The sequence below is a fragment of the Eubalaena glacialis genome, chromosome 13 (assembly GCF_028564815.1).
Source record: "Eubalaena glacialis isolate mEubGla1 chromosome 13, mEubGla1.1.hap2.+ XY, whole genome shotgun sequence".
Taxonomy (NCBI): Eukaryota; Metazoa; Chordata; class Mammalia; order Artiodactyla; family Balaenidae; genus Eubalaena; species Eubalaena glacialis.
In genome coordinates, this window is record NC_083728.1 from 12,825,747 (window position 1) to 12,846,410 (window position 20,664).

Sequence of the window (20,664 nt, forward strand, 5' to 3'; positions counted from 1 at the left end):
TACTGCTTGTTCTATATCCCAATGACAGATTACTTCTTCTTATGATTTTCTCCTATTCAATGTAGAGAGGGCAATTCTCTTTTGGATAAACTGTCTTTTATTAACACTAATTTTAAGCATCTCTATTACAACTCTTTATGTCCAGGCCCGAGAAAATTTTTTTGAAATCATGAAATGTGTTTTGGTAGCAAACAGTGTTGTTAAGCTATTAGTTTTCCCCTAAAAAGCAAATGACATTACAGATACAGACATTCATATACATAAAATATATTCTAATTTCATTTGTTCAATTTACATGTGCACGTGCCTATGTGTATATAACGAAACCTCGAGTGGAGAAAAATCTGGTTTTCTCTCCATAGTTTTCAGTTTTAGAACACAGAAGTCTCTGGCTTGTTTCTGATTTAAATAAATGTTAGTTTCCTCAACAAAGGTTTTAGAAGAGTGGTGGCAAAGGAAGCCAGAATACAAGAAGTAGTGACATTTAGAGTGAAACTATTGATATATAGAACATAACTTAATTTTTGGGCATTCAGAAGGTGCTTCAGGATTTTGCAATGCTTTCAAACACCAATGTCTGTCCAGTGACTATAATGATTTTTGTGGTGTGAGCCTGCCTCCTATATATGGGATATTAAAGTATTTTAGATACAAATGGATTTTTAATTCATTCTCCATGAGCTCTATCAATATGTAGGTATGCTACGAGCTGTTCTCCACTCCACAGGGAAAGTGAATTATACGCACCTACACACTCAGTCACTTCTGTTTTGAAGTTAGTTGCCTGCCTTCTTTTTGGACATTGATGGAGTGGGGCTTTTGAATTTGAAGAGTTACCTTATTGAAGTGATCTCCAATCACATGCCATATTCGGGACCACTGTAGTCGGATCCGATTCATGTTGTAGTAAGATATCTCCACAATCTTCTGCAAGCTGAACATGCGGGGGTGGTGGGGGGAAGCCAGCTCATCCATGGACACGGCACACAGCCAGCGGACAAAGTCAACTACAGGCCAGACCCAACAACACATGCGAGGCCTCGTTAGTAATGGTCAGACAGTTATGATAGGAGGCTTCTGTAGTTGTCACAGGTGAGTCAAATACATACCTATTGCATTTCCATCCAGTCTGGTAGAGCCAGTAAAAATTCTAGGAAGAAAATTCCAGACATAATAAAATAAAAATTAGACTTGGAAGCTGCAGCTTCAATTTCAAACACTCAGAAAAGACAGAAAGGAAACATTTCAGGTCTGGCACTTCCACTAACATAAACAATGAGGCATCAGAGGAATAGAACTGGTCAGTGAGCTGAGTTGAGAGCTGAAATGCTTATACTGATAGGAAGAGAAAGTGACACATCAAAAGGATGGGGGAGAGTCAAGATATGATAGCATGGAATGTCACGACAGTGGGAATGGCAGACTGAGGACCTTTAAAAAGCTGCTCCTCCATAAGAGCAACCAAGAAAACTGGCAAAAATTTAACAAAATCAACTTTTTCAGACCTGAACTCTGGAAACTACCAAAGGCTTGTAAAAATGTTCCTTCAAGAAGAATGGCTGAATCTTTAGACAGCACAGAGTTGGATCATGTTTATTTTAATCCATCCTGCCAATCTCACTTTAGATTCAAAGACACAAATAGGTTGAAAGTAAAAGTATGAAAGAAGACACAGCATGCAAACAGTAACCAAAAGAGAACAAGAGTAGCTGCACTGATATCAGACAATGTAGACTTAAGACTAAAATCATTACTAAAGACAAAGAACATTTTATAATGATAAAAAGTTTAATCTGTCAAGAAAACCTAACAATTATAAACATATATGCATCTAACAACAGAGCCCCAAAATTATGAGGCAAAAAACACAGAATTAAACAGGAGAAATAGACAATTCAACAATGTCCAGAATCGGCAAACCTACACAAGCAGAAAGTATATCAGTGGTTACAGGAACGGCGGGAGAGGAAATGGGGAGCGACTGCAATAAATGCAGGGCTTCGTTATGGGGGTGATGAAAATGCTCTGAAATTAGATAGCGGTGATGGTTGCACAACTCTGAATATACTAAAAACCACTGAACTGTTGTACATTTTAAAAAAAGTAAATCTTATGGTGTATGAATTATAGCTCAACTTAAAACAATGTAACAGCACACAAAAAGGTGCTAGGCAAGTTACTATTGCACACTATCCGGCTAAGGCAGAAAAACAGGAAAGAAATGTGCGGTTAATGGTACAACAAACATTTTATTGTATTAGCCTAAACCTAAGGGGAAAAGTAGGGAAAACTCATCAAAAGTACATTACAGACAATAACTCTGTTGGAGAGAAGCAGAAAAGCAACAAGAGCGAGGTGATCAAAATATGCTGATGAAGAATTTAAAATACTAGGAAAATTGTTCTGAGAGCAATACAAATTATGTCATAAATTCTATACTGCTATCATTTCAAAATTATCTATATTTAATGTACATGATTAATCAACGATAATTTTCAGAGGTTTGTTGATTTTAAGAAAACTCCTATTTTAAGCCCTCATATATAATGAATATCTTCAAATGGGAATACCTGTATTTCTTCTGGATGTTTAGGTCAAGTTTTAAGTGAACAGAAACAGTGGGAAGGTTTTGAGGAAAAAGAAATGGAAATGTCAACTTGGCCAACTCTCACTCATGGGTAGGCTTTAAATCCGAAACTCTTCTTGATATTTTTTAAAAAGTAATTTCTACACTAAGGAAACAAGGTGATTTAAAACACTAGCACAAGGAAAAACTCTTGTTTTTGACATAATTTGGTCACAGTTATAATTTTAAAAAAGGTTATGATACAATTCAAGATCAAAATCCAAACGAATGTAATTAGTAGTTGCGGATCATGTGTGCCACTTTTAATCTTTCCTAGTTTGAGTAATCTAGAACTGACAACACTTACAACAGTCAAACAAATTAGTGATCATTCATACCCAGTAAATATACAGAAGATGCCAAGCCACTGGGTAGTCCAGCTTCACTGGAGAAGAAAATCATTACCTGTCTACAGCTACGACCACACTCTGTGAGCTGGTCTCACCGACCGATTCCTGGAAGCTGGCCATCTGTCTTTTGTCCACTCCACCACTCACCAAATTACCTGAAACACAATGCACAAAATCAACGGTGTTTCCAAAACAGTGAAGTATTTAGAATAAAGTATCCTGTGATATCCAATATGCACAGACACGAAACATAAGTGAGAATGGTTTGCAGGCAAAACAAACAAACAACCCCCCAATGATGACAGAATAAAATTAAACTCAGGTTTTGGCATTTGGCATTCAGAATACATTCTTATTAGAGGCTCCCTGGCTTGTACCATTCATCTCCCTTTCTTAAGCGTCTTTTACATTTTTACAGTATTAAATGTCTCTTTTTAGGAAAACAAATTCAAATTGATCAATACTAACTCAGAGCTCCTAGAACACGTAATGGTTTCCACATGCAGAAGGTCTGGAGAGCTCTCTAGGATTTCACTCCAGTCACCCTCATATACACCCCAAGAAGTAGGTGCTATTACCCCTCCCCCATTTTCAGAGTCTGTGCTTTTATACTGTACTACTGTATGTGGGACCTAGGAAGCCTGCTCTCTGCATCAAATGGCCTGGGTTTGAAACTTACCTCTGCCACTTCCTCATAATGTTCACCTTGTTCAAGTCACTTCACCCTCTGTACCTCACTTTCCTCATTTACAAAATGGGGATGATAACAGCCCCAATTTCGCTGAGTTGTTACAAGGTTTAAATGAATTAAAATATATAAACTGAGTGCTTAGAATGTGGCCTGGCACGTTTGTTTACCCTTTTTACTATTATTATTGTTATATCACGGACAAGAGAGTCTCTCAGTTCACTGTATCGCCAGAAATAATTCTACTTTGATAAGAACATCAGTTAACAAAAGATGAACATGGAAGAGAGGTTGAATCTACCTTTGAAAATCTAGAGATACACACACCCACTCCTCGAAAACCAGATGGCTTTCCCTCCAACATACTTATATGTATAGAAAGAAAAGTAATGCACCCTGCTGATGCTGATAAAATAGGCATTTACTCGACAGTTTAATCACAATTTAGAGAGCTGAGGCAGCACTTCCGCTTCCATCAACAAACATACTGTCAGCTGACACGTAAGGAAGAGACGATCTATGGGACAGTCCTGATGAGACAAGAAGGGTTTCATGCCAGTTAACTGGTGAGTCCGTGACGGCTGGCTGGGGGGCCTGGTCTCTTACCGAGGCCAAGGCCCATGAACTCTTCTCCTGACAACGTGTGGCCCTTCAGGCTCCCTTCTCTTTCACGCCCGGACCCAGACAGGTAGCGCGTCTTCACACCGGTTCCTATCAGCTGAGCGAGCTCCAGCTGGCTGATGCATTTCAAGATCTGATGCAAAGAAGGTGTGAAGAGATGAGTTCCCATTTCATTGGCTGAAAAGGGCACTATCATCTTAAATTAGCCATTAGAGAGTTCTCTGAAACAAGCAGCTTTTCAGGTGAGAATAAGATCTGAGGGTGTCAGACTGGCTTCCCTAGTTCCAGCTAGGCAACCCTCTGAGTGTGGGTCTGGAAAACAGACTTCACTATTTTTTTTTTTTTTTTTTTTTAACTATTAAAAAGGGAAAGAGAAAACGAGCAAAAGAATAACTGGTACAGTAGAGTTATGCTACACAGATGTTTAGTTATGCAAATTTAATAAGTGCTCAATAAAGAAAGAAAAAGCATTTGATTGGAGCAGGGGATTTCATCCACCATGCCACTCAGTAAGTGCACCATCTAGTCTGACTCAGCCACCCCCCATCTCCCTTCCACTCGACCCCTCAGATATACAACACACTAGCCTCCCCAGCCTCCCTGCTGCTCCTTTACCTCGACACGTCTAGTCCTACCCCAGAGCCTTTGCACTCGCTGTTCCTTATGCTTGAACGTGTTCCTTATGCTCCTCCCCATGGCTCACCCCTTAGATTCCCAGCTCAGACATGTGTTCCTCAGACAGACCTCCCTCGACCGCCCTGAGATCACACACCCTCCCCTGGCCACGCATATTTTTTTTCCTTAGCACTTACTACTTTTTGGCATTATGCCAGGTATTTGTTTGTTCTCTGTCTTAAGAGCCAACAGGGCATTAACTCTGTCTTATTCACTGCTGAATCCCCAGCGCTTAAAATAGTTGGTGATTATTATTTGGTTAATCAAATAGATGAGAATGTGCCCTGGAATGGTGTGCAGTAGGAGAAAAGACTATCTCCCAGCCCTATGGGGTGGTTCAGGTGCTTGACAACGCGTCCCTTCGCACGGGCTGTCTCTCACCTGGAGCTTACCCGGAGAAATAGAGATTGGTTTCAACTTCTACTGGAGCAAAAACTGGCTGCTTAAAACTTACTGAGGGATGACGGCATGTAGACCTCCAGGTAAACCCTTCCTAAGGAATTTCCATGGGGACTTCTGACTAAAGCTGAGTTTTGCTTTTCATGGTGACCTTACAATCCAATCCCAGAGTATGGGACTCCACTATACCACTGAGCACTGCTGAGTATTTTCACTTATAAACTGCCTTCCCCTTGACTGAGAAAGGTACTTAATTCGGCCAGAGAGAGCCAACGCCTGACTGTTCCACATGGCATGATACTGTTAAATTATTACTAGTAAACTGCTAGTGTCCTCCCTTTTCCAGAAGCTGGAATCTCAAGTATGTCAATAACACTTGTGGCCGAGGACTTACTGATTCCAACCTGATTTCTCAAGAAGGTTTCTGCATATCGAATAGGTGGTTGATTCATTTTTAACATTTCCAGATGCTGCTATATACTTGGCAACTGGCAGGAACCCCACCTTCACCATATCTCTCAGGTTAAAGAAAAAAGAAAGTTCTAGGAGAGAAAGCAGCTATTTATTGATTCACTAGGTATCACGACTCCTCAGAAAACAGGAAATTATTTCTTAAAAAAGCACACAACTCAAAACAACACCACTGCCCCCCCCCATCTTTTCTAATATGGAATACTCCAGAGTGGTGACAGAGAAAGGAAACATTCGGTGAAAAGGGACTGAGGTATGTGCCATGATGATGATGATCATGATGACCATGACCGCTAATACCTACTGAGTTCTTACTACTTGCCAAATGCAGTTGTAAGCCCTTTTCCACATGTTAACCCCCTTTTTTTCTCAGAACAACCCTATGAAGGTTGTAGAGAAGAGGAGGATGAGGCTCAAAGACTAAGCAACTTGCCATGTCATACAGGCAGGAAAAGGGTGATACCCAGACTGGATGCCAGCCGTCTGGCTCTAGGCCTTCCCCCTGAACCACATGACCCCCATGGCAGGAGGAGGCTGATAGCAATTTTCTTTCTAGGTCATCACAGTCCCCACCACTCTCCATGCCCTCACCTCTACTCTTTCAGTTTTCTCTCTAAAACAAAAAGTAATACGTACAGACAGTAGAGAAATTAGAAAACTTCAGGAAAAAAAGAAAATAAATCGCCTCTATAATGCTATCACACAGATAGGATGTTAACATTCCTGTTTATCTTTTCAAATCCATTTTCTGTGTACGTTTGGCACGAGGGACGAAGCCTCACAATGTTTATAACGATTTGTTAATTTAATATACTGTGATCACCTTCCCACAGTGTTAGACAGTGTTTAATAACATCTTTACCTTTTTCTCTGAAGTCTCTTTTAATCCACAGGCCCGCCCCCGCCTCGCCCCCAACCATCTACTATTTTCCATGCAATGTATTTGTTGAAGAACCTGGTCACTGGCTCTGAGGCTCTGTCATATCCTAGAGTTTGCACGCTGCATTCTCATGATACCATTTACTGTGCTCCTCTGTCCCCTACATTTCCTTTAAACTGACAGTGGAGGCTTGAATTGACTCAGGTTGGAGTTTTGGGCAAAAATATTTCTTAGGAGGTATTGTGTGCTTCCATCAGGGAGCATGTCATGTCCGGCTGTCTCTCCCTTCAGCAACGTTATTTTATTTTGTTTGGTTTGGTTTTATTTATTTAAGATTTTTTTTGATGTGGATCATTTTTAAAGTCTTTACTGAATTTGTTACAATATTGCTTCTGTTTTATGTTCTGGATTTTTGGCCACAAGGCATGTGGGATCTTAGCTCCCTGACCAGGGATCGAAGCTGCACCCCCTGCATTGGAAGGCACAGTCTTAACCACTGGGCCGCCGGGGAAGTCCCTCAGCAACATCATTTTAAATGGCCACACAGAATTCTAAGGAGTGGTGCAGCACACTTTTTTAAAAAAAGAGCAATCTCTCATTGTTGGGACATCTAGGCTGTTTCTAACTTAATTTTTCCCTTGAATAACTAAAATTTCGATGAACAACCTTTCAAACACCTGTTTGTGCACATGGATAATTATATCCTTATGTGAAACTCTTAGAACATGGTTTAGTTAAATAAAAACGTGAAACCACTGGCAATTTCCCTAATGGCTCATTGTAGATGCTGACCATCTCTTTTCTGATACACTTAGGAGAAATCGGGCTCCTTGGCTTTGTCTTACATCTACTCCCTGGTGGTAAGAGCTCTCAGGAGGTACATAAGGACTTGGGAAAAGTGGGAAGAAAGCTGCCACAACAGAAGTGCTCTCCGTGTGGACACTGGCCACCGGGGACAGGAGCACCTTGTGAGGTGGCACATCTGAGGCATTTCACCCACCATGCCCCAGGGAGTCTGACTTTTCTGATACATGATGTATTTGAGGAATGAGACAAAACCCAGTTAAAGTTAGGCTTGACTTCAAGAAAAATGGAATCGACCAAAGAGAGACTGGCTCTGAATCAAAGGAAAGCTGGGACTCATCCTCACTAAGAAAAGGCAACCACCAGGCTTTCAAAGAAACACACACCTCGTGCCAGGAATTCCCGAGGTAGTTGCCGTCCGTGTGAGCCACCGTGATGAGCGTCTTTATGGTGTCGATGTTCTTCTGCTTCATCTCTGTGATGCTGGAGCTGGCCGTCAGCAGGGAGAAGCGCGCAAGGGCCTGAACGTAGGCATCTCGTTCCAGCTGTAAGGGAAGCCGAGAGGGAACGCTGAGATCCCGCCCTGAGCAAGACCGTTTTCACACTGAAGGGACTGAGCACTGGATCCTCTGCCGCCTCCTGTACGCAGGTCGACAGGCTTCACGTACATGAACACACCAGTTACTCCACGCTGCTATCCTCCCGCTACCTGAACAGCCCATCTCATGTTTGAGAACTAGTCTCTCCCTTGCAGCTGACCTCAGACTGATGTTCACGTTCCATTCCCTTCGGAGGGAGTAGGGGAGGAATCTGCCGAATGCTAAGGTTGTCACATAAATGCTAATTTCTACAACAATCCTGCAAGGTAGGTCTGTTTTCTCAAGTTTACAAATGAGGAAATAAAGGGTGTCTTAGGGGGAAGTTAGCTAGACCAATGCTAGAGAAGCAGCGGAGCTGAGGTTTGAAACCCAGATTGTCTGATGTCAAAGCCCGGGGTCTTGGGACAAAAGAAAATGTCTAACTGTAAGATAAATGGGAACAGAAGACTGAGTTTTTCAACATAAATGGGTGCCAATTCTCAGTGATTTAGAAAATGATACATGGGACTGACAACTTCCTGATTTCCTAACATTTTGAGAATTGTATTTTGCTTATTTGCTTATTTGAATTTTTCAAGATTCAAAAGATTTACAGACATATTCATTGTGCATTGAACTATTTATTTCCCCCAGAGAAGACCTGGAAATAAGGGAAATTAAAATAATAAGCTGATTTTAAAAGGAAAAACAATATTTTAAGCAGCAGGGCAGGCAGTTAGCCAGATGGACAGGAAGGCTGTTCTGTCAAATCCAGTTAAGTAGCTTGGACCCCACCTACCTTCAAAGAATGTTTTGGTCCAAATCTCCAATTTTTTCCCCTAATGAGGCTGTTGCCAGCACAAATCTGTGGGCTTCCTCTCGGTGGGCATGAGTACAGAGTTTGCTGAGATGTTTTTGGTTAATTGGAAATGTCTGATAGTTTCTAAATTTTGCCAAATCTGAAAGAACATGGCCCACCAGTATCTCTGGAGCTGTGCTTATACCCACCTGCATTCCAAAGATGCAGGCAATCCGGATTGCACATCGGATGCCTTCCAAACACAGGGAGGCCACTTCCGTGTCGTCACAGTTCTGCAGTCCGATGCTGTAGGCTGCCAACAGTGGCGTCCACACCAGCTACCAAGGAAGGAAGGTTTCAATAACGTCTAGAATCTCAGTGTGGAAGAGCACTTAGAGGCCACACTGTTAGTTATGAGCACAGCCAGGATGCCAAGTTCACTGCTACTTTGATTCATTCACAAAGTAAAATAATTCCTCCTGAACTGTGGTCAAAGCTGTCACTATAGATATGCCATTTACTAAACGTACAGTTCTAAAGGAAGGATGGCAAACATGCGGCTAGTGTGCCACCACCATACCTATCTGTGCTCGTGGCAGACATCACTGATCAGTCAGAGATCCCACTCCCTGCTGAGTCTAATCAGGGCTCGAGAATCCTTTACACAGTGCAGCAGGCATCCATCACTAATCAGAGGCCGGCATGCAAGGTGAAATCTATAAGCAACTTGTGTTCTATAAACTTTGTTTATTGAAAGGTTCCTAATTCAAATTATTTAGACTTTACTTTTCCTCCAAGTTTCTTGTGAATTCCCTGAAAATAAAAGCTCACAAAGATCTAGAATTGATCAACAGGATATTAACAGTTACTATAAAAACATCTTAGAGAAAAACATGAGTGCTATGTATTTAGAAAGTGTACCTTTTCTAGACATTTAAAAAACAGAGACCTTAGGATATTGTCTTTTACTTCTACCTAATTTCATCTGATAAACTAACCCTGAGGCCACTGAGATGAGATGTCACAATAAAACTGTCTCTTATGCCTGAGTAATTATTAATTCATTCAATCCCCCCAGCAGCCCTGTAGCACTCTGTATTTGTCTCCGTTTCACAGACGATGAACAGAGAGAGGCTGAATAACCTCACCATGGTCACAGAGCGACAAAGTGGCAAAAGCAGGGTTTAAACCAGACGTTCTGATGGTACAGCCCATGCTGACGTATCCCTAGCATCATCACAGGGCTTCTAGGAAGGACTTGCTTTACTTGCTGTCCAGAAAGACACACCCAGGCTTGGCCTTTTCCTCCCCTCAATCTCTTCACCATTATAAACTCGCTGGTGAGCTTCCGGCTGGTCAGCTCTAGAATCAGGCTTAGCTGTGTCCTAACTTCTCAGGATACTCACTTTGAACATTGGCCGGACGTGGTCCAGGTGAGTGGCACTCGTAAACGGGGCTTTGGCGTGGCTCACAGCCTCCATCAGGGCTTTGGCTGTTTTAGCCATTTGCTCCATCTCCAAATTGTATAGTAGCCGTCGCTGCTTTTCACTAGCGACACCTACAAAGAAATAAGAGAATAATAGCAGCTAACATTCACTGAGTGCTTGCTATGTGCCAGGCTCTGTTTCAAAAGATTTACAACAATTAACTCACAAACGCTCATGAGGACCACTACACGAGTCTGTTACAAGTATTATTGCCATTTTACTGATGGGAAATGAGGCACAAAGACATTAAGTGACTTGCCCAGGGTCACACAACTAATAAGCAGTAGACCTGGGACTTGAATCCAGGCAGCATGGCTCTAGAGCCCGTGCTCTAAACCAGCGGCCCCCAACCTTTTTGGCACCAGGGACGGGTTTCGTGGAAGACAATTTTTCCACGGACCTGGGGGGAGGGGATGATTTCGGATGACTCAAGCGCATTACATTTATTGTGCACTTTATTATTATTACATTGTAATATATAATGAAATAATTATACAACTCACCATAATGCTGACAGGAGGCGGAGCTCAGGCGGTAATGCGAGCAATGAGGAGCAGCTGTAAATACAGATGAAGCTTCACTCGCTCGCCCGCCGCTCACCTCCTGCTGTGCGGCCCGGTTCCTAACAGGCTGCAGACTGCTACCAGTCTGTGGCCCGGGGGTTGGGGAGCCCTGCTCTAAACATACACACTGCTGCCTCTCAAATAAAGAAACTGACAGTTTCACAGGGGTGTTAACTCAGAGAATTCTAATCAAGGTTGGCACAATCACCACTGGTATTGCAGCAGAGTTTTAAGGAACATCTTTGGGGAATAATTTAGCTCTCAGATTATTTTAAATTCCCTCTTGTAACTAACTAATTACAAATCTAGCAAGAAGATAAGTGATATTACGAAAGTGCCAACATAATCATAATAACTAATTTAATCACATTTCTTATTCAGATAGCTAGATATGCAAATTAAATCTATCACCACGGAACTTAATCATGCATTCTGATACACTCGAAAATTGGAATTAATAGAAATAATTTGCCATTAGACCTTACTCTGCTTAGTAGATTTGGTTGCAATCGTGTGTTCTTTTGTTTCTTTCATCGCAATTTTCTTGCCTTCTATCTCTTCATAGATGCTTGAGAGATATTCTTCAGGCAAATCTTTGCTATCATTGATACCCCGATTCATTTTAATATACTGCTCTTTTGTCATTTTATTTTTTACCTGAAATTTAAAAAAATTAAGAACCCATTTAGAAGACAGCCAATGGCCCAAATAAAGCTCCTTATTTAGCCACTATAGTATATGTATCATTAAAATATTTTACCTGAGGGCTGTGCAAGTCTGTAGTTAGCATAATAATTGAATATGCTAGGACATATGCAGTGTCAGCACTAGCAAATAGAGTCTGCCTGAAAAAAAAAAAAAAGATTCCAGATGTGAGAACATACACGGAGCCGAGGTTGGAAGGGTACAGTGCTCAAGGAGATGTGCTTCTCTCAGAGCAGGCCAACTGCTCTTTGGGATGCTTTCATCATCACTGAATGATAACTAATGATCCAGAGTGTAGAAAAAGCTAGTTAAGAATACGTGTCAGATTTAGACTTCTTTGAATAAAGCAGTTTCAAGTCGATTTTTTTTTTTTAACATCTTTATTGGAGTATAATTGCTTTACAATGGTGTGTTAGTTTCTGCTTTATAACAAAGTGAATCAGTTATACATATACATATGTTCCCATATCTCTTCCCTCTTGCGTCTCCCTCCCTCCCACCCTCCCTATCCCACCCCTCTAGGTGGTCACAAAGCACCGAGCTGATCTCCCTGTGCTATGCGGCTGCTTTCCACTAGCTATCTATTGTACATTTGGTAGTGTATATATGTCAATGTCACTCTCTCACCCTGTCCCATCTTACCCCTCCCCCTCCCCATATCCTCAAGTCCATTCTCTAGTAGGTCTGTGTCTTTATTCCCGTCTTGCCACTAGGTTCTTCATGACCTTTTTTTTTTTTCCTTAGATTCCATATATATGTGTTAGCATACTGTATTTGTTTTTCTCTTTCTGACTTACTTCACTCTGTATGACAGACTCTAACTCCATCCACCTCACTACAAATACCTCCATTTCATTTCTTTTTATGGCTGAGTAATATTGCATTGTATATATGTGCCACATCTTCTTTATCCATTCATCCGATGATGGACACCTAGGTTGCTTCCATGTCCTGGCTACTGTAAATAGAGCTGCAATGAACATTTTGGTACATGACTCTTTTTGAATTATGGTTTTCTCGGGGTATATGCCCAGTAGCGGGATTGCTGGGTTGTATGGTAGTTCTATTTTTAGTTTTTTAAGGAACCTCCATACTGTTCTCCATAGTGGCTGTATCAATTTACATTCCCACCAACAGTGCAGGAGTGTTCCCTTTTCTCCACACCCTCTCCAGCATTTATTGTTTCTAGATTTTTTGATGATGGCCATTCTGACCGGTGTGAGATGATATCTCATTGTAGTTTTGATTTGCATTTCTCTAATGATTAATAATGTTGAGCATTCTTTCATGTGTTTGTTGGCAATCTGTATATCTTCTTTGGAGAAATGTCTATTTAGGTCTTCTGCCCATTTTCGGATTGGGTTGTTTGTTTTTTTGTTATTGAGCTGCATGAGCTGCTTGTAAATCTTGGAGATTAATTCTTTGTCAGTTGCTTCATTTGCAAATATTTTCTCCCATTCTGAGGGTTGTCTTTTCATCTTGTTTATGGTTTCCTTTGCTGTGCAAAAGCTTTTAAGTTTCATTAGGTCCCATTTGTTTATTTTTGTTTTTATTTCCATTTCTCTAGGAGGTGGGTCAAAAAGGATCTTGCTGTGATTTATGTCATAGAGTGTTCTGCCTATGTTTTCCTCTAAGAGTTTGATAGTGTCTGACCTTACATTTAGGTCTTTAATCCATTTTGAGTTTATTTTTGTGTATGGTGTCAGGGAGTGTTCTAATTTCATACTTTTACATGTACCTGTCCAGTTTTCCCAGCACCACTTATTGAAGAGGCTGTTTTTTCTCCACTGTATATGCTTGCCTCCTTTATCAAAGATAAGGTGACCATAGGTGCGTGGGTTTATCTCTGGGCTTTCTATCCTGTTCCATTGATCTATGTTTCTGTTTTTGTGCCAGTACCAAACTGTCTTGATTACTGTAGCTTTGTCATATAGTCTGAAGTCAGGGAGCCTGATTCCTCCAGCTCCATTTTTCGTTCTCAAGATCGCTTTGGCGGGCTTCCCTGGTGGCGCAGTGGTTGAGAGTCTGCCTGCCAATGCAGGGGACACGGGTTCGAGCCCTGGTCTGGGAAGATCCCACGTGCCGCGGAGCAGCTGGGCCCGTGAGCCACAATTACTGAGCCTGCGCTTCTGGAGCCTGTGCTCCGCAACAAGAGAGGCCGCGACAATGAGAGGCCCGCGCACCGCGATGAAGAGTGGCCCCCGCTTGCCACAACTAGAGAAAGCCCTCGCACAGAAACGAAGACCCAACACAGCCAAAAATAAATAAATAAACAAATACTTAAAAAAAAAAAAAAGTAAAAAAAAAAGTCTAAAAAAAAAAGATCACTTTGGCTATTCGGGGTCTTTTGTGTTTCCACACAAATTGTGAAATTTTTTGTTCTAGTTCTGTGAAAAATGCCAGTGGTAGTTTGATAGGGATTGCATTGAATCTGTAGATTGCTTTGGGTAGTAGAGTCATTTTCACAATGTTGATTCTTCCAATCCAATCCTTAAGGAGCCTCCAGGGCCAGGGACGAGGGTGAGGCAAGCGAGGCCCCCCCCTACTCCCAGGTGCCGACCCTACAGCACATGACTCTGAGCGAGGCCCTTTACAGTCTGCACCTTTAGTGCTTCGCTTGCCTCACCTTGGTCCTGTTCCTGAGAATATCTACTGTGTGCTAGGCACCAGGTGGAAAGATGACTAAAACTCCTGTCCAGTTATTAGCCATTTAAAGTTTACATTATACACTATAATATTTAACAGCAGAAATACAAAGAAAAATATTTATGTTGCTTTAATAAACAATATGCTGGTGAAGTCTGACTTTTTTTGCCTCAGGCAAGAGAAGAAAGACAAATACTTGGGGATGCACAGCCTTGTAATACGTGAGGCTAAAGAAAAACTTGTCTATCCAAACTGCCCCCAACAGGAGAAGGAGAAGCTCTAAAGAACACAGTAAAAGGTCTACATTCTAACGTGACATTTAATTGGGTCACATATTTACCGACTAGGGGACACAGACCAAGGTCTCTAGGTCCACATAAGAGATATGTTTAAAGTAAATAACATCTAATTGTGTCTTCACAGAAAATTCTAATACCTATTTGGTTAAAATGACCAGAGGCTGCCTTTGCTGACCAGGTCATCTCATGGGGACAGCTTGCTGTGCACTTGGAGGATTGGGACCAATTAATATGAAAACCAAGCTGACTTAAGAGGCAAAACTGTTCTCAAAATGTTCCCACTGAAAATTTTCCACTTCACGTTCACAGTATATTCAGACATTCTTAACTTCATGTTCAGAGGAAAGAGCATGAGCTTTTCTGAGTCAGACAAATTCATATTCAATCTCTGCTACTTTCTAGCTGATTAATTTCTGGACAGGTTGCTCACTATCTCAGAGCCTGTTTCCTCACCTATAAAACAGGGATACTACCTCCCAGGCTTACCGTTAATTAGATGAAATGCATGTAAAACTCACGGCATGGCTGGCACACAGGAGGTGTTTAATAAAGGTTAGCTCTCCTTTCAATTTCCATTTCCTACACAAAAATGAACTACCTATCAAAAAAGGTCCCAAGGGACTTCCCTGGTGGTGCAGTGGTTAAAAATCCGCCTGCCAATGCAGGGGACATGGGTTCGAGCCCTGGTCTGGGAAAGATCCCACATGCCGCAGAGCAAATGAGCCCGTGCGCCACAACTACTGAGCCTGTGCTCTAGAGCCTGTGAGCCACAACTAGTGAGCCCACGTGCCACAACTAATGAAGCCCACGCGCCTAGAGCCCGTGTTTCGCAACAAGAGAAGCCTCCGCAATGAGAAGCCCGAGCACCGCAACGAAGAGTAGCCCCCGCTCGCCGCAACTAGAGAAAGCCCGCGCACAGCGACGAAGACCCAACGCAGCCAAAAATAAATAAAATAAAATAATAATTTAAAAAATTGAACTGTAGGGAAAATAAACTATTTTAAAAATAAAAGAATTTAAAAATTTTTTTTTAATTAAAAAAATAATAATAGTTAAAAAAAAGGCCCCAAGGTGAAATCATGTACGTAGGTGGGGTTTTATTAGTTACAGAGCCATTTCAGTAACCTGCTCATCAGTATGTAATCAAAGAAAAACTAAAATCCTTCAGATCTACCCCATATATTAAGTCAGGGAGCTGTTCTTGATTAGGGAAGAGATGCCTGAGTGCCTCTTCTCAACCCACAGAACTGCTCTTTTGTCATAATTAAGAGCGTGGGCTCTAGCTGTGTAGTCTTGGGCAAGTTACTTAGCCTCTCTGGTCCTCAACCTCCTGTAGAGGGGACATGAACGGTCGAGGTGAGGTCTTACGTGAGACACAGTGAACAGAAACTTTAATAGCCTGGCGCGGATTAAACCCCAACCACGCTAAGACTGGTGCTCTGAGGAAGGCAAAAAGAGAGCGCAGAAGGGACTTAAACACGGTGCTCACCCCTGGTTGCACTCTATGTATCTTGCAGCAAACTTCTCCATTAACCGATCAATCTTCTGAGCTTCCCCAGGTAGGCGGAAACCTTCTAGAAACGTCCGCAGGGCTGAGACAAACTCCTTTTCACAGAAGTCAAGTTGGTCCACATAGGCATACATCACCTCCTTGTTGAACTTCATGCTTTCTCCCAGAAAATCACCTACTTGGGTCTGAAACATACACACTCACTCATACCTACAAATTGTCAAATATTAACACCCAGTGAAAGACACTTCAGTCAAAGGCGGGGCGGGGGCCCCGAATGCCCCGGCTCTAAACACCCAGAATGGGCTGAACTGCTAGAAAAGTTAGGCAACTCCCTGAGCCTGCCCACCCACCCAACCATTCCAGGTTCAGACTGTCCCGCCACGAAGGAAGCGGGGGAGGCACAGGAGACTGAAAAGTGGAGGAATGATGGGGCACACTCAGGAGGGAGGTGAGCTGCCAACGAGCACCCAGAACAATTTCTAGCAGCCAAGGGACATTTTTAGCTCTGACACTGTCCCACCAAATACACTACCACCTGTCAGGAGGCTGGTTTATTCCCTTTAAAGCACTTTTTGCAACACTGGCCAAAGGGATAAATAGGACTGCTGTAAGCAGGGGTGTGGACAATAGCACTGCACTCAGGGTCGGCCAGTCTCTAGGTTAAAGCCAGTAAGGTCTCAGAATCACACGAAAGAACCCACATGCTCGTACCCAGCCCCCAGTCTTACAGAATCGAGGCGCTCCTCCTGGTGCAGGAATTGGGCAATGTCTTCAACTGACGTTCCCAGCATGCCCTGCTCCTGGAGATACTGGATCCCTCTCTTGGGTTTCTTGTTGAACCTTTTTCAAGAGATGGGACACAGGTTGCTTATTTCAAACTCTGGAGGACAGAAAAAAGCTAGCATTTGAGGCAAATTACAGTAACACCATGAACTGTGTGTCCTGGTAGTTTTTCTCAATTCCACTTTTAATTTTTGACCTAGCTTTAACAGAATCTGCTGGTTGTCACCCAATATCCATTCTCCTCTTCTCCAACACTAATAAAACCTAGATGTTTAGCTGGGCACACAACTATCTGGGATAATAACTACATTTCCCTGCCTCCCTTAGACAAAGTACGGCCATGTGATAAAGTTCTGGCCAGTGAGAGATGAGCAGAAGTGGTGTGGATCCTTCTAGGAAGGATCCTTAAACAAAGCTGACTTGGCAGGGAGGTATACATTTTTTGCTCTTTCCCCTTCTTCCCCAGAATATATGTGTGATGACTGGAGCTCCAGCAGTCCTCTTAAACCATGAGGCAACACTGAAGATGAAAACTGTATTCAAGATGGTGAAGCAGAAAGATAAAAGGAGCCTGGGTCTCTGACGTCCGTAAGAGCCACTGCAACTGTCCTAGTCTGTCCACTTTGGGATTTCCTTTAATGGTGCTTAAGCCCTGTTATTTCTGGATTTTCTGTTAAAGGCAGGCAAACTTAATTGACATATAAATTCAACTTGTTATTTACCAGGCCATGCATTGGGGAATGGTCTTCATGTATAAGCATAAACTGTGGCAAGGACTGTGAGGACAGGCTGTGACTGTGGTGCAGGGACAGAGAACACCTCGGAACTGTTCAGAGAGTGTGGTTACGGGGGCCTCTTTCAGGAAGAGATGCTTTGCCAAGCCCGAAGAATGAAAATATCCAAGAATATTCGAAGCAGAAGGTGCAATAGGGCAAAAAGCTTGAGGTGTTCAAGGGACTGAAACGCCCTTTGTGACCCAGGAGTACTGGAAGGGGATGAGGTCAGTGAGGGAGGCTGGAGGCTGGATCGGGCTGTGGGGAGGAAATGGGAAACCTGCAATGACTGTAGGCAGGGAGTGACAAGACCTGATTTAAGTTTTTAAAAGATTCCTTTAGCTGCTGTGGGAGAACAGACTGGGGGGGAAGCAGGGATGGTGAGAGTGGAAATGAGGAGATCAACATTTTAATTAATAAATGAGTATTATAACATCAACTTTTAAAATAAATTGAGTTTACAAAATTAACTAATCATTCAAAAGTTGGACAGGATGTGAGATTGTGTATGTACTTTTGTGTATAAAAAACTGAAAAGAAACATTGTGATTTACCAGTGATTGTGATGATGATGATATGGTTATAAGGGAGAATGTCCTTCTTTTTCAACCACGTACAGCTGAAATATTATGATGGCTACAAATTACTTTCAGATGGTTCAGGAAAAAAATACACAGATAACACTAATATGGCAAAAGTTAATTTTTCTGTATGTTGAAATTTTTCACAATACACAGTTAGAAAAAAATGTCACCAATGGTGATTTCCTCTAGGTAGTAATTGTATGAGTGATTTTAACATTCTTGCTTTATGTTTTTCTGTATTTTCTAAACTGGTTTGATATTTTTAATTAGGGGGGAAAAAAAGACCAGGCATCAACCACACAAAGCTATTAAATTTCTCTCTCACACACACTCACTCTCAGCCCAAGCCCAGCCTGATCGGGCCTGGCCACAAGTGCCAGCACTGGTCTCTGGAAACAGGCATTTCGTCTTGAGGAGTCAGTGCCAGGTTCCCAAGAGATTCAGCTAGAGCGACAGCCACACTCACAGGTCAATGCCGTGTTCAATTATCTCCTTTTGTTGCTTGATGACCTCAAACTGTTCCGGATCATCCTGGACGGCTGTCTGAGTCCCCGAGGACACCGTGGACTCCACGGATGTCACGCTGCTCCGTCTCGCCATGTCAAGGCCTTTCCCGTCCCCCATTTCCTGATCCGTGGGCCTCTCCTGACCTGCGATGACACAAAAGCAAAGGGAACCAAATAAACAGATGGGACAGAGACACGGCTGAGGTGAGGTCTGGCTCTGCAGTTCCCTTTCCCAGACCTGTAACAATAAAGTTTGTACTGTAAGGGTCATGAGCACCTTGATATCACTCAGTTACTTTACTTAACAACTTACTTGTTTGTGGAACTTGATAAGCTAATGTTAAAATTCACATGAAAGAATAAAAGTACAAAATCAGTCAAGACACTTAAGGAACAATGAACAGGAGGACCTGTCCTAGCAGGTATCAAAACTCACTGCTAAGAACTCTAGGCATTTGAAAGGCGTGGTATTGGTGCAAGAACAGACAAATCGATAAAACAGAATATTCAGAAACAGCCTTACGCACACAGGAGAATTTGGTATATCATAAACCAAATCAGTGGTGCTTCAAATCAGTGAGGGAAGGAGAGACTACTAAAAAAATGTTGGAATAACTGGCTCCCCTTCTGGAAAAATGGAGTTTGAGCACAACTCACACTATTTCCCCCCAAATTCCAGATGGATGAAAAAACAGAACATTTAAAATACTTCACATAGTTTGCAAATGAAAGTGTTTTGCTAACTCTAAGACACCTATATCAGGATAGCTTCTCCCGACGACGTGAGTAGCCTATTGTATGTGGTGGGGGTGAGGGCTGGATGGGGAGGTTGTTTGCAGCAGGGGTCTCTCACCGAGGCTGGCCTGGTGGTTGGGATTCACATACAGGTCTTTGCTCCACTCCACCATGCACTTGAGGATGGACACGAGGCACTCCAGGCCTTTCTTCCTCAGACTGAGCTCCTAAAGGACAAAAGTGACACGACACAGAGACTCAGCAGATAAATTAAGTGCCGACATCTAGAGGGCTCCGGGAATCCTGTGACGACACGAGATAAGCACTGACATTCAGTGCTATTAACCCAAGGAAAAGCTAACGGGTGACATAAATATTGATGGCTCATTGCAAAAACCATGAACATCTTTAAAGGTGTTCATTACAAACTCCCCAGCAGCAAAAATATGGGATGTGTGCATTCCTAAAACAGAGTATTATCTGGATTTTTTAAAAGAAAGTTCTTATTCATTGCTTGTTTAAATTAAACAAAACACTTAAAAATACCATTTAAAAAAATAAATAAATAAGAGGGTCTTAACTAGTGACCCTGAAAAAAGAGAAAAGAATCTTATGCAGCAGATGAATGATTGTGGACATACCATTATCCCCTAAACACCCGCAAAAGCATTCCGTTTTAAGGCTTATTCTGCAAGTAAATAAAAATACTGGGTTTTTTTCCTCTTAAGTAGCATTTCTTAGAAGTTGAATGCAAGTTGTAAATGTCTTAAAAAATGTTGCAGTTCCCTGGTTGCCTAGTGGTTAGGACTCCGGGCTTTCACTGCCAGGGCCCAGGTTTAATCCCTGGTCGGGGGAACATCCCACAAGACACGCAGCAAAAAAAAAAAAAAGCAAATATTTTAGACTCAAAACAGCATCTAAAATAGTATGGATCTCTCTCTGTGAATCTAATGACAACTATGGACCTTCATCTAGGAAAAATGCCCATACACCAAAATTCTATATATAATTCCAGGTGGCTCACAGACCTTCTGACCAGTTCCTTCAGAGACCTCAGGTTAAGAATCCTATTCTCTTTGTAGGCACTCTAATAATGAGGGAATCTAATAAGAAGCAATCTCCTTTGCCTTTACTGGAGTCTGGGATCCTGTTTTCACATGATCTATGGAAAGGTGACAG

General features: G+C 42.1%; 1 protein-coding gene across 2 annotated transcripts in view; it reads right to left on the reverse strand.

The window, feature by feature from the left end:
* The window catches only part of ARFGEF2 (ADP ribosylation factor guanine nucleotide exchange factor 2), a 100,879-nt gene that overhangs the window by 33,982 nt on the left and 46,233 nt on the right, over positions 1-20,664 (reverse strand). For both annotated transcript variants that reach the window (XM_061209714.1, XM_061209715.1), the window contains exons 13-25: positions 19,604-19,712; positions 18,711-18,894; positions 16,833-16,944; positions 16,081-16,286; positions 11,702-11,786; positions 11,427-11,598; positions 10,298-10,449; positions 9,101-9,229; positions 7,901-8,059; positions 4,271-4,418; positions 3,032-3,131; positions 1,110-1,150; positions 838-1,007 (exon numbers count right to left, since the gene is read on the reverse strand). In XM_061209714.1, coding sequence (XP_061065697.1) covers positions 838-1,007; positions 1,110-1,150; positions 3,032-3,131; positions 4,271-4,418; positions 7,901-8,059; positions 9,101-9,229; positions 10,298-10,449; positions 11,427-11,598; positions 11,702-11,786; positions 16,081-16,286; positions 16,833-16,944; positions 18,711-18,894; positions 19,604-19,712 — 1,767 coding nt within the window. The remainder of the gene's footprint in view (positions 1-837; positions 1,008-1,109; positions 1,151-3,031; positions 3,132-4,270; positions 4,419-7,900; positions 8,060-9,100; positions 9,230-10,297; positions 10,450-11,426; positions 11,599-11,701; positions 11,787-16,080; positions 16,287-16,832; positions 16,945-18,710; positions 18,895-19,603; positions 19,713-20,664) is intronic.